The 17,918-nt window shown below is 35.4% G+C and overlaps 3 protein-coding genes and 1 non-coding gene across 7 annotated transcripts in view; 1 reads left to right on the top strand and 3 right to left on the bottom strand.

Moving 5' to 3' along the window:
- Positions 1–17,918, bottom strand: part of LOC129787983 (protein Peter pan) — a 1,185,971-nt gene that overhangs the window by 620,595 nt on the left and 547,458 nt on the right. The window lies entirely within an intron of this gene.
- LOC129787980 (L-dopachrome tautomerase yellow-f2-like) overlaps positions 1–17,918 on the top strand; it is a 1,067,766-nt gene that overhangs the window by 502,390 nt on the left and 547,458 nt on the right. The window lies entirely within an intron of this gene.
- Positions 1–17,918, bottom strand: part of LOC129787936 (uncharacterized) — a 64,580-nt gene that overhangs the window by 34,788 nt on the left and 11,874 nt on the right. For 3 of the 4 annotated variants that reach the window (XM_055823794.1, XM_055823793.1, XM_055823795.1), the window contains exons 3-6: positions 17,379–17,539; positions 14,444–14,669; positions 11,408–11,656; positions 5,135–5,382 (exon numbers count right to left, since the gene is read on the bottom strand). In XM_055823794.1, the coding sequence (XP_055679769.1) occupies positions 5,135–5,382; positions 11,408–11,656; positions 14,444–14,669; positions 17,379–17,539 (884 nt within the window). Of the gene's footprint in view, positions 1–1,439; positions 1,521–5,134; positions 5,383–11,407; positions 11,657–14,443; positions 14,670–17,378; positions 17,540–17,918 lie in introns of those variants that run through there. The other variant, XM_055823799.1, reaches the window with a different exon arrangement.
- Trnag-ucc (transfer RNA glycine (anticodon UCC)) lies at positions 5,580–5,651 on the bottom strand. The gene has a single exon. It is a non-coding gene; the product is annotated as a tRNA-Gly (tRNA).

Raw genomic sequence — 17,918 nt, 5'->3', positions numbered from 1 at the left:
ATTATTTCTCCCACCGTAACCAAATCACTCACTGTAACAAACTGCGTGAGAGACAACGACCGTGTCTTATGGGTAAAATATATATGGGAAGAACAACTGAATCCGTCGGATAATCCTCTGAGGAACACAACACACAATCATGAAAAATACAGTGATGCTCCGCTTTACATTCTTGTCCTTATCTGAGAAGGATGAGAACATTTTTTTGTTATTCTTTGAAGAAAAAATAGAATTTAAATTCTTTTCAAATTCCCACAATAAGTTGTGAAAATTTCTGCAAAACTTTTTCAAAAAATGAATAAATCTGTAAGATGGTAAACCGGGGCCGTACTGTAAGATAATTGGGATGCATTGTCAACGACAATCATACACAAACATGAAATTATTATCATATTCAATTATTCAATTGTCAAATTGATTCTCTAGTTGTTCCGCTATTATTGAGCTCGTTGTCTCAATGGGGAAGATTTCTCGTGATTTATTTACATTGATAAATGTGAGATCACAGAAACTAGATGAAGAAAGTCCAACGAGAAGCGTTTATTTCAATTGGATTTAATTGAAAAGTTTTTATTTTCCTATAAATACTTTAAAAGTTAATTTAAACACCGGTTGAAGATTAAGGGAAAAAAGCAAGCAAATTAAGGGTTTGTTGACAACCCTTAAGTTTCAAGGTTCATTCAAGGAATCATTTGGCTTAATGTTTACCTAAAAAAATACTTTTTTAATTAAAAGATTCTTCTTAGGGGTCGAACAAGAAACACCCCCACCTCAAACATAACAGATTTTTCCATTAAATTTCCTTACAAAAAAAAAAGAAACTCATTTATTTCCTTAAAAAAATGCATTTATCTTCAATTTAAAATTTCAAATGCAATTTCCGTGAAAAAATTCCCAACCAACGAATGCCTTCCCTGAGAAAAAGAATATATAATTCAATTGAGGTTCATTTAAATCAATTAAAATTGGTCTGATGGGGGCCTCTTTGTGTGTCTCTCATGGTCTCTTCTTCGTCATCTCCTCCGTCTTCAATGTCAAATGAATGAATTTTCATGAAAATGTGTGACGCGCGGTCATGAAGGGGAATTGCGCGGGGACAAAGAAGATCCTTCAGCCCAATAAAATTTCCGCAATAAAATGTTGATTTCCCTCCGAGGGAGATGGGGGAAATTGATTTAATTTCCATTCGTTATGTGAAGAAATATTTTGACCATTTTGCCAGAGTATTTTGGTGCCATTCCCAAAAATAAATTTTGCAGAGAGAAAGATAAAATTGAGGGAATTATAGTCAAGATGCAAATCTGTGGTAATCAAATGTAATTACACGGTGAGAAAGTGTCTTTGTCGGGAGATTTTTTTTTATAAATAAAGACAAACTCACAGAAGAAATGAAAATGGTTGAGGAGAAAATTGTGTGGTGTTATATGTGGGAAAATTACCTGATTTTTTTTGTTGGTTTCTCGACTCTCGACGGTTGGGGGTTTCCTTTACTCCATGAAATTGCAATAAAGATTGAGATTCCGGAGATGATATGTCTCCGTCACACTTTGTCTACACCTTCCTTGGGCCCATACCACATACAGCAGACTCACACTGATTTATCTGGGCGTACATGAGGTAATGGGGCACACCGTGTCCTCGTGGATAAGAAATAGTTGCAATTTTTCCTAGTTTTTTGCGCTTCTTACACGCAGTTGACACTCATAAATTCTATCTTCATGAAATAATCAACTTCAAGTCAACATGATTAATTGGTACGATAAAACCTAAGATTGGGTGGGAGTTTGCCCTCATTTGACCCTCTGACCTTCTCACACACAGCACCTTTTTGGCTTCTTCCCCAAGTGGGCTGTGAGGATCTCAATTTATTGAGAGGTTTTCCATCCAAACATCATCAATTTTCTCGTTTATTTTCACTCACTCAGAGATGATGCTTCGCCCAATTTATGCTACGCAAGCATTAGTTTTTTTCATATCAATAACACTAATAATCCTCAATATAGTTGTTTTATATTTTTTTTTCACATCAATTTCACAGTCAAGAGCATCAAGTCAAGACACTTGCAAAGAAGAATTAATTTTTAATAAAATTCATTGAAGTCAGTGAACTTTTTTTTCTTCAAGCTGCGTAAAATTCCTCACAAGACACGCAGAAAAAAAAAGAACACTCGCTCTTGACTAAAGGTGAACCCTTTAATTTGGCCGTGTTTTGGCTCTTTTGGTGGAATAAACTGTAATTGGATTGTGATATGTTTGCAAAGAAGAATTTCTTCAACTTTTCAGCACTGTCGAAGAACTTTTTTTCTTGTTGTTCTTGTGTATGAAACTACATGTACACATTGACACGTAAAATGATCACAGAAGGAGATCACTCACATTGAGCACGGGGAGCGTTAGTGAACGTCTCATTAATTCCTTCCCATATAGTAATGAAGTAAGAAATACCATCACGATCAATTAATCCATTTGTCTTAACTCACTGATCACTACTCATGTGCATTGGAGCATTAATTTCCGAAGTTGAGGAATGGGAAGAAGAGCACTTGAGCAGAAAAACAAGAGAGTTTAGAGACGCGTAGAAAATGCATTGGGGTGTTTTATTGGTTGATCTTCAGCACAGCATTGAAGGTTTAAAAAAAGAGCAACATCAAATAAACTCACAAATACACACACATACACCTTGTTTTCACCTTTAAGAAGATCACGAAATGCAGAGTGATTAAATGGGTTAATTTGCACTTAAGATCAATTGAGTTTTGATTATGAGAAAACACATTTTTGCTAAACTATCGCAGAGAAATTGATATAAATTGCTTGTGTAGCAGATGAAATGGCCATTTTTTTCTCTTCAAATAAGCGCGATCGCAAAAGTCTCCACGGAGCTGCGAACACAAAAGGAAAGAAAGCCAAGCAAGACAGACAACAACTGAACACCTCGAAGCAAACCAGTCCGGAGAAGGCTTGAAAAATATGTTTTATGAATACACGGAGAGAATGCAGGGGCGTATTTTTGAGTCTTTATATTAAATTCTTTTAAAAAAAGTTATACTTAAGAAAAGTATCATCTTGAGATCTTCTTAAAGATAATTAACACAGTGGAACGAAATTTATTCAATAAGATTAAAATATTTTATCTTTGCACATTCATTGATCATTGAGAAGTTTTTAGAGCCTGATGAAGGGCTTAAGAGAACGAAAAGTCCAGAAGAAACTTTATGTAGACATTTTCTTCGTTGAAGGTTAAACTGTTTTTCAAGCATTTAAATATAAAGAAAATCTTGCTCTTTCTTTTGCATTTTCCAATCCAAACAGAACTAAGATTTTCTTTGTAACAATTAAATAAAATAAAATAAATAAAATTCATAAAATAAGCCGCCTCTGTGCCTTTGCGATCTTAGCCAATTGATGTAAAGTTTAAGACGCGCGCGCGATCTCTTTCTTGCTCATGTAAAAAGGAACATTTTTAGTTGTAACCGTTTTCAAACGTACTTTTCTGTCTGTTCTTTATACTTATTTTCTTCCTCCACGACATACATTTACTATGGCCAATGTCTTGCTTTTCACTCTGTGATCTTTTTCCCCGTCTTTCGTGTCGCGCGGACGCACCATCGATCGAGAAAAACGATCCATCTTAACGATCACGGATGTTCCAATGAAATTATAACTTCCAATATCCGCATTGACCATCTTCTTAATCGATTTTCCTGCTTAAATCATTTATTTTTCACTTTTTTTCCCTCCCCTTTTGAATTGTATTTCATAAGACATTTTGGGTTTCCCTTTCGTGAATAAAAAGTAAAAGCTATTTATTTAATAAATGGAGAAAAAAATATTATTTCAGCTATTCGTTTAAATATGAATTAATCATGGAATAATACTACTTTGCTGTTTATTTGAACAAAACAACACATGCTTCCGTGGTGCTGCGAAAGGTAAAAGTTTTTTTTTGGACAAAACAAAGAAGAAATTTAAATAGAGGAAGACACACTCTGAGATATTGTTAATGTGTTTTTAAATTCTCATCCAAGTCTTCGTGACTTTAATTTCAAAACACTTTCTTGGTGCACCATGTGCGAGCCAAATGTTCGCGTGTAAAATACGCGTGGCTGTGGCGTAATTTAAACTATTGTGCAGATGTATTTTCTCAGGTGAACACAAACACCTCACAGAGTGGAGGGAGAGAGAGAAGAATTGCAGGTATTTTGGAATGTATGTTTGTATTATGGAATAATATTGTGTTTGTGACTGTTGGTAGTTGGTAAATGATTGCAAAGACACAACAGGGTGATGCCTGGAGTCAATACAAACATTACAAAGTAATTTTTAAATTGTTTTTTAAGGACTTTTAAGGTTCTTTAGCAAACTTTTAGTATTTATTTTTAAATCTTTTTTATGGTCAAAGAATTTATTATATTGCAGAAGAAATGTAAGAATTGAATGAGATTTGATGATTTCCTTTTACTAATAATTCAATAAATAATTTCTTCAAGCATTTTAGCCAGAAAATCAGGAATAAAAAAATTATAAACGTTATAAAATGAGGAAATTTAATCCAAAACATCGACAATAACGAGAAAATTGAAACAAACTCCAATTTATCGTGCTTTTCATAAACTTTCATGTAATTTTAGTGACTCAATTGCGAACGTTTAATAGAATTTCTGCTGTCTTCACGGCTTATTCACAAGATAAACTCTTTTAACAAGTAAGTAGTTACCAACTCATCGGTGTAGAGTGATATGAAATTGAGGAAGGTTCGTCTTGGGGTACTTCATGTATGTATGTACATAGGTAACTTAATCCCCTCTTAATGAGAAACTTTAGTTAAACTTCCCGTCAGCGCGATGAGAATTATTACACTAAAATTTTAATAAAGTCACACGGAATGTGGCTTCTTCATGGATTAGAATATAGATGGTTTTACTGATAGAACATATAATAATTTCCGGTGTTAAATTAAATTTTCATCTAGCTAGAGGTATGGAAGATGCATTGATTTTGATCTTTTGGAAACTTTGCTATTACTCTGAGCTTTTTGAAGCTTCGAAAGCTCGCAAAGTTGTGTACACACACACACTATTGGTTGGCGGGAAAGGGACAGTTGAGATTTTTCTTTTGAAGAGGAAGTACTCACCGGCAATCCCTCGGAATGCTTTACTGCTCCTTCTTCCTGTACTGGGACTCAGAAGACTCTCCCGACGACTTGGTGTGTCAGCATAGTTGACTTGCAGAAGTTGCGGGGATGGCTGTGGTTGAACGATGGTCACGATGGGCATTGCAGCAGCGGAGGGCGTGAGTGATGGTCGCGGAGAATCACTCCAAACCGCCTCCACCATTGAATCAATGCTGGCAGAACGTGGAAGACGGTTGTTTTGATCTCTTCTGCAAAAGAGAGAGGCAGATAAATGAATAATCTCTCATACATGATAAGGAAAGCTTAACACGTTGATAACACAAACTTGATGATAAAGTTCAAGGAATTGTTCACGATAAAATTAATCTGGAGACACTGTGTCTCACAAAATATTCCTCAAAATTAAAAATTAAAATTCTAATATGTTAAAAAGGTGCAAAAAGCGTGCGTCAGCCGAGAATCGAACTCGGATCAACTGCTTGGAAGGCAACTATGCTAACCATTACACCACTGACGCCACAATTCCCTGCATTGGAATTTTTTCTCACTTCTGTAAAAGAATTTAGCAGAAATATGCTGAGAGCATAAAAAAGTCACACAGTACGAGGAGTCGCATTGCATTTGCTTTTTAATTTATCAAAGCATGGCCTTCAATGTAGCGCCCCATCCACACAATTTCTGAAATTCATCAAAAGTTTCAGCACACTGCACTTCCGCCATCCCATTTGCAGTTATGTATTTTTTTCCGTGTTAAAACGTGCGGGGGCGAGAAAAAGCCATCAAGCCCACATCAAAAGCACCCCCGAAGAGTGTCAAAGAAAATTGTTGGGGAAAAGTTAAATTAAATGGAGAATCAAAAATGCGAGACCCCTATATGTTATGTTAAAATAATTTCAACTCTAAGTTGACTTTAATAAAGTTCAGTATGGGGGTCGGAAAATAAAGAAAAGTGAAAAAAACACTAAATTGAATTTTCCTCTTCAAAATTCCCACACAGAATAAGTATTCCGTTGCAGAAAAATAGAGCCCGAAATTCAAGTATTATTCAATCAACTTTTAGCGTATTTATTCTCGAAGGTTGGAATATTTTTGGGTGGGAAAGAAAAGTCATTTTGGAAGTTTAAGTGTGTGGGTGGGGGTATCTTATTGAAAAATTGCATTTTCACGCTTCTCAATTTCACATATTACGTTGTATTCTATTGAATTTCTCCGCAGCAGTTCCATTTTCTATTATCACCCAATCTTCTCATTCTTTTGTGCTTATATCTTCTTGAATATAATACCACAGACAGGTACCTACATGGTACATATATATTTTGTAGGTCAATAGAGAAGAACGCAGCTTCACTGGACAATCGAGAGGTACTTTAAATAGTTTGTAGGATCATCCTTGTGATCATCAGTGTGTGAAAATATTCTTACTGTAGAGCGTTAAGCTATCTTTTGCCCGTAAAATAAAATTATTTGTCCGTTCATTGTTAAAGTTTCAAACTGTGTGAGAGAATTAATAGCACTTTTGTGTTAATGAAAATGCTGTTGAAAGTTTTTAGCGAGAGAGCTTTGTACACTATTTGCCCCCTTGACCTTTTGGCACTACATAGGCGAAATTCCACTATATGTGCAATAGGGCTACAGGAGCACTAAAAGCTCCCTGAAAACTGATTTTGATGCCACTCTACGTGAAAATTCTGCGCGTACAAAGTGTTTCTCGGTATATATTTTCAATTTTTCATGCACCAATGGGTACAGGTATCCAACATTTCGAGATCATTCATCTCCACGTACAACGTATGCAAGGATATATACTCCAAAATGGGAGTCCTAAGTTAATTGTCAGGATGAGTGACAGTATCATATATTTGCTATCAATAATAAATGTGCCGTAAGTGCGACGACGTGGCGGAAGTCGAGAGGGTGTTGTTGAATACCTTCGTATATAAGGGGTGACACTCTTGATTTTCTGACCCTCACACCGTAGAGCCCCTCCCCTCATCCCCCATCTGGAAAGGTCCCACATCAAGTCTACGGAATCCCTCTACATAAATTATTTACTATTGATCTAAATGTCACTCCAATTTCCCATCAACACTTGGTGTAGCTTTTTTTCCGTTATATGTGTACGATGCGTGTAAAAAGGTATGCAAAGAGGGTCCTCTTTTTGCCCTTCGAAAGCTCCTTTTAGAGAACTCTACTAAGGGATGGTTTACTTCATGTAGGTGTGATAGCTTCTTGACTCCACAATCCTCATAGCATCATTTATTGGATTCTTCTTTTGGAAATATCGAAAAGTTTATGAATTATTCAATTTTATATTTATCATGATGAGAATATTATTTTATTCTTCTCATCATGCTGAATATCTATATATTTCGCAGCATAAACCAATCTTGATTTCAATAGAATTCCTAATGAAGCACAATCTATATAGAAAAAGCTCAAATAATTATTCAGAGAAGCTTTTGATTTTTTTTCAGACTAGAAGCTATAAAGCTCATTGAATTCTAATTTGAAGCTATCAAAATAACGTTCAAAGATATGAAAATTGTGCTTAAAGAAAAATTATATTTAATACTTTCCCTACATACAATATCTTAGGGAAATATGTAGGCTGTCTAGCGAGCAAGAAAAACCACTAAAGAGCTTATGATTCATTTAATGTAAATTCATATGAAAAAAAGCTGCTTTCCTAACAGATTTTTCTAATCTTCTCCACCAGCATAAATCACACATCCAAAAACGTTTTATCGACATTGTTTTCCTTTCCTTTAGGATATTTTCATAATCCTCCGCATATTGCCACCAATGTGAGGATGTGAATTACACAACGAACAGAGGGGATGGATGAGGAGAAGATATTGTAGGAGCGATTGAGGAATCTGTCAGACATCACTTTAAATCTCCTCTGATACAGAAAATCATTTTGAAAGCCAACAAGTCAAGAAAATGTTTTATATTTTTGAAGTCCATCCTCTTTGAGAGCTTTTGCCAAAAAGGGAATTTTTGAAGATAATCTCATCGCCCACACCATTGTATATTTCGTGGTGTGGAGAGAAAATAGGACGACAGACATTGATGTTTGGCAAACATTCCCTCTCTGGAGGATTCTTGTTTATTCAGTGAATTTTTCCCATTTTTTTTCATCTTTCGACAAACACTTGCCAAGTGGAGGCGCCCCAAGAAGGAAAAAAGCTCCAGAAATGGTGTCATTTGGAATGTTTACTGCACAATCTTGAATTTATGCCATTTCCTGACCTAAAAGAAATTTTATAATACATCTGCTCTGATTTTTCATATTTGCTCCCATTTTTTTTCCCTCGGGGGCTTATGAATTGTTTTGTTTACCCCTTTCTTAGTCAAGTTTGCGGAGAGAAAGGGAAAGGAGCAAAATATAAATCTTCACAGAGCTTTAGAGCTTTTGAAATGTAATGAAATTGGCAATTCTATTTACAATATTTGTATGCAAAGGAAATGCAGGAGAAAATTCTTCGAAGCTTCAATCAATACAAAGTAAATGTATCGGGGAACGTGGCCCAATTTCCACCTCCAAAGGTCCACGCAGAATGAGAAAAAAATGGTATAAAATAAAAAGCAATATTTTTAAATTGAGTATCATTTGAAAGCCCGCATTTAATGCTCTTTTTACTCCTATAACTTTTTACATTAAAGGTTTATCGTTTTTAATTAATAGCTGATTAAAAAAAGCTCGAAGAAGGTCAGAATTGGGCCACGTTCCCCTACATATATTTACAATTTGTGATATTAAAAAAGCAATTTCGAACCCTCTCTTTATGTAAATTATAGTTCATGGAAAGCTTCATTAAAAGCTTTCACAAGTTTTCAAATTACATAGCAGATCAAAGCTCTTTGTCAAATACATTGATAAACAAACTATCAAAATAATTTCAGAGAAATGAAAATTATATACCTTTTGCGCCTTTCATTTCCCGTGAAGAAATTAACTTAATTTCGTTAATTCTTTTTGGATTAAATGGATTTTGATCTAGATGAAATTAATTGAAGGAACATTTTTCTTGTTTTCCCTTCAAATTAATTTGGCATTTCCCGCTAAACTCTCGCTAGATCAAGTTGTTTTAACATTTAATCGAAAGACAATGAATTTTCCACAAAATTTGGGATTTCTCTTTAAACTTCAAAAGATAATTACAATCCCAAATTACAATGAGGGTGGTAGAAATAGTAAAAGAAATTACATTTTGCAATTAATTTTTGCATTCATCTGTGTCGGTTGTGGCGTTACAGACCTAGTTTTTAAATATATTGGCTCAAAAAAGGCAAGTTATGGCCTTAAACATGGTTATGTTGAGAGAATTGTGTTTATTGTGGACAGTGTAACAGTTAGAGTGACCTTTATTCTTATATTCATCATTGGTTACCTTCGCAATTCTCAACACCTAGATCTTTTGGAGAAAATGAAGAGTTTCCAAGAAGTTCTAATTCAAGATTATAGATTATTATAGATTATTAAACTATATTATTAGTTTCTACTATCTCAGTATAATATGTGCAGTGAGCTCAGTATTCTTTACTGTGTTAATTAACTTGGCTTACTACCTGATTCTCGACAATGTTGCATGTATGAGCGTTAGAGAAATATTGACTCATACCATGTACTTTGTTGCAACGCTTACTAATGATATAAATATTCTCTACATTTGTGGATTAATCCGACAAATAACAGTTTTTGCATTATTTCTGGAGAAGATTGAAAGGAAAAATAATATTCAATATTTGAAACTATTGAAAGAATTCTTTAACCTCTTTCCACAAATAAATGATGGAGTCGGTGGACTCGCTCTTATTGCTACAATTCAACACACACTCCTCAGTTCTGTGGTTTTCTACTGCATTTTCTGGCTCTTTGATCTGTACTTTGGTGATCATTCAGTTACGGAACTTAACATAATTACATTTATCTGTTGGTTCGCAAGGTGTATCACGGTTACATCATATTTGACTCTTTTAGGGCAAAAGCTCGATGAACAGGTAATTCAAAAAAATTAGGGGAAAACGTGGCTATATTATTGAAATATTTGATTTTCCAGGTAAAAGTATTGCTGCGTATAAAATTCAACATAAATCATAAATCAGCCATAGAAATCCAATCCAGCGAAGAAATTACATTCAACAAGCAGCAATTTCGACTTTATAGATTTATAGAGTTCGTTTTCCTCTTTTCCCCACACGGGGCAGTTTATTCTCCTCTCAATATACAAAATTTGTCTTCTTCTTCTTGGGAGAAATCTTGTGTCGCTTCCTTCTCTTCTACGACGTCTTCTGCTTTCTGTGGCTTCTCGAGGTAGGGTGTGGCCCTCTGGTGCTGTCGGTGGCTTCTTGGGGCCAGAACGTAGCCCTACTATGCGGTGGCTTCTATAGGGCAGGACGGGTTGTCTCCGGAACCTCTCGTAGATCCCCAAGGGTAGGGCGTAGCCCCTCTAGTGGTTCTTCTGGGACTTACAATCCCCTCGGTGCAATACAGGGGGAAATTTCTTCCTTCCAGCTCCTGACCAGCAGAATTCCGGCACAGACGGATCCTCGTTCTCTTCACAGGCTTCTGGATAGCCTCTAGCTTCACGGGAGGAGTGGTAGAGCACTCCTCAAGGACTTCACAGAATTTATCCCTTTTGGGAGAAAAGAAAATTTAATGGGTCTTTTCCCCAAGAGAATCAAATTGAGACTGCTGGGCCCACTGACAGAGCAGCGGGCAACCAGCTGATACACACACACACATATACATAATTTTCAGCACTCTTCCCCTCTTTGGAGACATTTTTGAATTGGACGTTAATTCCCCCATTATGGATAATTTTCAAAAAATATGCACGTTACAGATTTCATTCAGAACCCCAAGTTTATGCAGGAAATATCTTTGTCATTAACAATTCAGGCATATTTATGGTATAATTTTCAGAATTGTTTTTCAAAATATTTCCTTAATCATAAAATGTTTTCTTCCAGATTTTTTGCTCCATTGCCATGAATCTCACGATTATTTATCAATTTAAGCAAATGGAAGATGCGGAGTCAGATTAAAACTTATTTTCTTGAAAAAATAAATTAAAAGAAAGTAATCCACACTAACCCAGTCTCACCTATAAAATTTTTTTTGCAAAGTTTTGAACACAATAAAATTGTTTTTGAAAGAATTTCCTAATATTTCACATTGTAATTGGCAATTTATAATAAAAACAATAAAGTGAGTTTGAAGAGAAAGATTTGAATAAAAATTAATAAAAAAAAATTATTTAGACTTACCTCTCCCATGATAACCTCCGTGGGGCATCATCTTTGAGGACAGGACTTGAGGTGGTCTTGGACTGATTGAGAAGTCGGGCTAATCTGTAGAGAGCTGTTGTTCCCCCTTGGGAGCTTGTTGTTCCCTGTGCAGAGCTTCCAGATGTGTCGGAAATTGAGGCTGAAGTGGCTGCGACACCCGACGGACCGGATGCACTTCCACCGGACATTCTATAGGCTCTCGCGGCAACGACATGGGGTGCAGGGATGCTGAAAGTCAACAACAAAAAGCTCCGGTTTTACAAATAAACTTCACAATCAAAGCTCAGTGAACTATCAGTACAAACAGGATTATTGGTGTTACGGGAAAAATCCCTCCAGGAAAATCCTTTAGAGAGGATTTTTTTCTATTCATGGCACATGTGAAAAATCTGAATTCATGTCAATAAAAATACTCTCTGTATTTGACCTACAAAAAATAAACTAAAAAAAATTCACACCGTCATTGTTCCAATGTTCAATTTGTCCAACTCTGGCAATGCAAATTCCCATGAAAATTCGAGCACTACTCACATCTCTTGTATAGAACTCCACGGGGAGAAGCGCGTGGTAGAGTATTTTTCGTATATATGTATGTTAACGTTATAAATCAAATGGCGAGAAAAGGGCGCGCGCGGGAAAACAGAATGTTCTGTAATTAGCAAAGACATGGGGACTTTCTTTGTTGGCACACTCATTCACAAATAAATTAAATTACACCCGTAATTTCACATTGAAAGGCAGGAGAAAGGATTTAATGTTGATTTCCCACCTTCTCCTCCACCACGTCTCCATGGGTTGATGATTTAATTTCCTCAATCTTCTCCCATATACATTTTCCCTTAGCCGGAAATTATTGATTTGGTCGATTTGATGGAGTTTTTGCGTCACAATTTATACGCCACATACTCACAAATGCAATTTTATTTACCTACAAAATTTAAATGAGTTTTTCACTCTGTTGGAAAATTTTGTTAACTCTCTGAAAAGTCCGAATGATTTAGTGTACAAGTTTACACGCAGCATTTTGATGGACATTGCGGATTGTTTTGCAAACTATCTCACAAATTGGATGTTTGGAGGATGGGAAAATTGCTGCAATTATATTTTTGACACATTTCGCTTTTTTTGGAAGCCCTCCTGACTTTATGGACAGCAATGAAATCTAAATTAGGGGACAAAAAGTTTCTGGCTTAATTAACATCAGGTTTATTCTCTTAAGTTTCAAGTTGTTCAAGTTCTTTTAAGAGAAAATGAAATTGAATTTAGTAGTGTTGAAATAGGATTTTTCCAAAGCTTTCGGTATTTCTGTTAAAGAAAAAAATAAACAGTAACAAAGCACTGAAAATCTCCCTAAAAATTCTCCTTAAGTCGAAAACTTTTGAACCTATAGCACCATCAGAGCTTTATTGCAGCATGGCGAGGTGAAAGCCCCTTATATGGGCATTCAACATGCCCATGTGACACGAAGAAGACACGTGCTTTGTACTAATATTCAGTAATTGCTTCATTGGAGTGGTGAAAACTATCCGAGAACTTCCAAGCTATGCAAGGGGCGGTGGGGTTCCATTTAATTTGTGGTGTAATTCAATTGAGTGCCATGAGACAATTTCCGGCGGGAGGGTGGTCACAAGATTTATGACCATGTAGGAACCAACCCTGGAACCATCTACGCTGAGAGAGTGAGCGCTAAATGAGAAAATTCACAAGAAAAAGTTCTACATAGTCAAAATTAAATTCATTCCCCATAACCATTGGATGCTACAGGGAATCCACAGAGAATCTCTTCATCTTAGCTTTTATATGGGGGAAAAGGTGTATGAAAATTGGAGGGATTTATTGTCAGTTTACGAGGTAATTTTCGCAAGTTTTATGCTTCTGTAAAATTGCACTTTAATGCACTTTTCCTTCAAGTGCACACACTTCCTACTTTTTGGCATGGTGCTGAAGCGATGACAAGGAAGAATTCTCACTTATTGGGTCAAGGGGTTTATGGCTAAATATAAATTCTAATATAAAGTTAATCTAGAATTTTCTCATCAATTTTATATAATTTTTTAATTTTTTTAAATTAATTTTGAAGCTTCTTAATTCACTATGGAACAGTTTTTTTTAAACAATTTACTGGCTGAGATATTTAGTCATAATTTCAGTCCATTAAGGGATAACTTAGCAAAGCATGTGATCCATCCGCAAAGTTCCTGATGGTACAAGCCCAAGGAGTCTTCCGCAGGAAAAAGAGGATTAATTCGAAACGAGCCCAAAAAATATTTCTCAACGCATTATTTTACTTCAATTAAATAAATTTATTTATTTTTTCTTAATTTCTCGTAACGTTTTATGCTTTAAAAAAATTGAAAATTTACCACCCCTCAGTTGAGCTTTGTTTCATACATAGGTATAACAAACACTCTGAGTGAGAGAACTTTTAAAAAGACTACAAATTTTCCTGTCAGCTTAGAGGAAATTGATTTCCACCGCATGACTTTACACACTCTCCAGCAAATTCTTTTCGTGGCTTCTTTTTAATTTTAAAGTTTCTCCCAAAGAGTTTCTTTTCCTGAAAAGCTTTATCCTATAGAGCAACTAAAACAGGGTCATTCCTACATTACCCAATGCCATTAGGGAGGAAAGAAATTTGGACCATAAAATTCTGGGAAAGATTTAGCACAAAAATTGCCATGAGCACGAAATGATGAGAATAAAGAAAATCCTCAAATGGCAAAAATTTCCAAAATTCTCCAACAGGAAGAGAAAAATAAAAATAGCAAGATGTTTCCTTGAAAATAAACTCCTCATGGGTGAATTTCTACCTCCTTTTATCCGCGGTTGTTAACTCTTGAGGAAAAGAAAAGCATTTTGCTGAGAAATGAAATTGAGCTTCTGTAGGATTTCTCGCGCAATTTATCATCGCCCATTGTTAGCCGTGTATGGTGCAATGACACCTTGATGGCGCAAAAAAAGGAAGAAGAAGAAGAAAAATGGGATGGGGGTCCTCCTCAAGGAGGGTGCACTCACCGTAGCACCACAGTTCCATCCGGATGGCGTTCCAGGTCGTCAAAGGCATAAATATAGGGCTCGGCGGTATTGATCGCCGTGTTGCTCGTTGTTGATGTCGTTGAGAAGGTACCGGCACTCCTGCGTCGGTAATCGAGACTTGAATCATCGCTGGTCAGGGAGATTCTTGGCGAAGTACGTGGCTGGAGGGATAAACGTGCAGCGAAGCCTGTGTTGGGAAAACCCTCTGGAAAATTGCAAAAGAGAAAAAAATCCATTTGTTAATATTATGCTATATATGGGAATAGTTTGCTTTCCTCTGGCTGGGACTTTCCCGTATCGAAAGTAAAGAATTTTATCCAATTTGCATAACATTTAGGCGCTATGTGTTACACCCAGAATCAACCAGGATATGCAGATACAGCATAATGAAGAAATAAATGAAAAATCAATGTAGGGAGAATTGCAGAATAATTTACAGGTATTTAAATTTAGCTTCAATTCCCCATTAATTACTAAAACCATTAATTTTTCAGAGGTATATTGGATTTGTTCCGAAACTCCCCTAAATGTGTGCAAAATGGATATTAAATTTCATTGTCATTATTGAGGTGGATCGTACACAAATTGGTTTGATAAACTGTGTGTCGCAGCCTCTGAACAAAGCTGATAAGGCCCCAACATGCCTGATGATTCACTTAGAATTAACAAGGATAAAAACAGCATACAAAATGGATTATTATATCATTCAATTTGCTGGAAAATTCATTGGAGAGGGTGTAGTAAACGCACCAACCCCTTTTTTGCCATTTTTTGTGATTTAGGCTGTAACAGCGGGGTTTTTTGCGAGTATACTCCTCCTCGTGGCAAAGCAAAAATAATTACATTTAAAAGAGATTTATGGGACACTCGTTGATCACTGATTTTCATGTACTCGACACACCCCTCAACTGTATTGAATGTGTTCTAAATTTAAATGTAAATATATACATACATGTATGAACATCAATCTCAATTAGATTATCGAGTACGATGAGTTTATAGGTTAAAAAGTACTCAATCCTAATTAATTTCCGCTTGGAAAATGCTTTTAGCGGATATTACGAAAAAAAGGGAAAGTTTTTGACTGTTTGTAATTTTATTATTTAATTTTTAAAGGTTTTTTTTTTAAACTTTCCGTTACAAAGTAATAATTTGAAAATTTATCACTCTAGAACAGATATTGAAAACCGTTAGAAACGTTAGAAATCAGGCGATTATCAAGAACTGCTAGAAAAATCTGTATGGAAGTTAGTTGTCTCCAAAGGGTTAAAAATTTGTGTTACCTTTAAACAATTATGAAAAATTGGTAGAAAAATATCAAATGTGCTAAAGTATCTAAATGCTCTTTATCATCTTCAAGTAACTCTGGGAAATCACAAGAATTTCTCTCTGGAAAATTTTTCCTGTAGCTCTTTGAGCTCTAACCTTTACATTTCATTTAAAATTCTCAGAGAGACAAATTCTTGAACTGAATACAAAGTAAATCCATACGACAAACCGCATGACATTTAATTTGAATTGATAATACAATCTTTGCCAAGATTGTTAACACTTTTCGCGAAATTGGGATGCAGCTCAGTGAGATTTTTATCCAATTTAAATGCAAAATGCATTGCAAACGATGAAATAACCACCACACTATTGGACTTGAAATCTTGCACAGATTTCTCGCATTAGAAATTCCCTCCTGAGAGTATCCTTCAAGCATATTTCTCTCATAGCTCTCATCCTCACAAGGAGTTGTTTTAATTTATTTAAATGCTGAATTATGCAAAAGATCACATTGAATTTTAATGGAATTACTTTCACGTGGCTAAAGGTATTTCACTGTGAATGGGATTTTGTATATTTTATATAAGGGATGGTCACGTTATTTTGGAAACTCGGGGACTTTCAAGAGCAATTTTCAGGCCAATTTTGAAACCAAAAATTCGAAATTTGCTTGCACTCTTGTTAAATGGCCAAATACTGATAAGAATTAAGTACTTTCGATTTAGAAAAGAAATTTTTGTGCTCAAAAAAATTATTTGAAATTCTCACATTTTGGCCATTTTGTTCCTGTAGAGTTTCCAAAATAACGTGACCATCCCTTAAGTTGTGAGAGACACAAATTCAATCAAAACCAAATCCACCCCTACACATTGTGATGGAGTGGATAATTTCAACAATTAACTGCTTTCAATCAATTTTCAACTTGTTTCAATAAAATTCTCCACACTTTATTAATGGAACAATAGGTAAATAATTGAATGTTAAACAGGAATATTGAGGCTATTATTAAAAGTAATTTAATAATTGAATGAACATTAATCAATAAACTGCCCTCTACGCTCATATTCATATTCAATAAAAAAATGCTTTTTGTAAGGAGACAATTCACTTTATACTGAAAATTTGTTCATTGAGCCTAAAGAGATTTGAAAAAAGCTTAAAATATTATCATCGCGATTAAAAAAATTAAAAATTCGATCTCAATTATTAATTCAAAAAATTATTTATAAAGAAAATCAACAACTAACCCCCACATTTCTCTAAAAAATCAAATGATTTTTTAACCATAATTGCTAGCTTTATATTTCCCATTTTATCTTTATGAGATTTTAAATGAAATACCACTTGATTGCTCATTCAATTTGCATGCTTTTGTAAGCTCTGTTTATTGATGTTAAATAATTTAAAGCAAATGATATTGTTAGTGTAAAACAAACTTTTGTAAAATAAACTTTCCGGCAGAATGATTTTTTAAATTAATTTCTCTTCTAATTATTTTCAAATTTTTAAATGTGAAAATTTAATTTTTAGTATAAATATATCTTTTCACAAAAGAGCTTTATGTTTGAAGGATACATAGTGCAAGACTTTTATGCTAATATAGCATAGTGTGGTATAGAAAGGCAGGGAAATATAATCTCACCGGTATTGAGGCGATTTGGATCGATTTGCGTGTGCAGAATTGAAATTCCGGGCACAATGATGGCAGGCAGTGTTCTGGAACGTAGAAGGGGTGCAGGACGGCCTCTCGAGGACTTCCCGCCACACGTCTGGGCAGCGAGGGCGGCGGCAGCTTGAGCGGCTCTGGAAGTGAAGCAAAATGATATGGTAAGTCCGTGTTATAGCACTTTATTGAGCATCCCCATGGGTTGATTTAGCTATGCGATGTATTCTCCCCAAGCACGGAATATGGGGGTGAAATTTTCCGTGACTTTTGCAATTGTGTAACCAGTCAATGGTCGTTGACTCTCACTCGGAGTTTTCCATCAATTGTATTTGAACTTTACTATATACGTCCATCCCACCCACTCTTCCCACCTTCAGTGGCTGCAAGTCCACACAACACAAATAGCTAAGTGAGAGGGAGACAGAGCTTACACCAAATGAGCCCCATCATCAATATTCAATTACACACATCTTCACAACCGCCAGTATTGTTTATAGTTTTTCTCGTATCCCATCG

This window comes from Lutzomyia longipalpis, chromosome 1 (genome assembly GCF_024334085.1).
Source record: "Lutzomyia longipalpis isolate SR_M1_2022 chromosome 1, ASM2433408v1".
Classification (NCBI taxonomy): Eukaryota; Metazoa; Arthropoda; class Insecta; order Diptera; family Psychodidae; genus Lutzomyia; species Lutzomyia longipalpis.
This window is presented reverse-complemented; position numbering and strand designations above follow the sequence as displayed.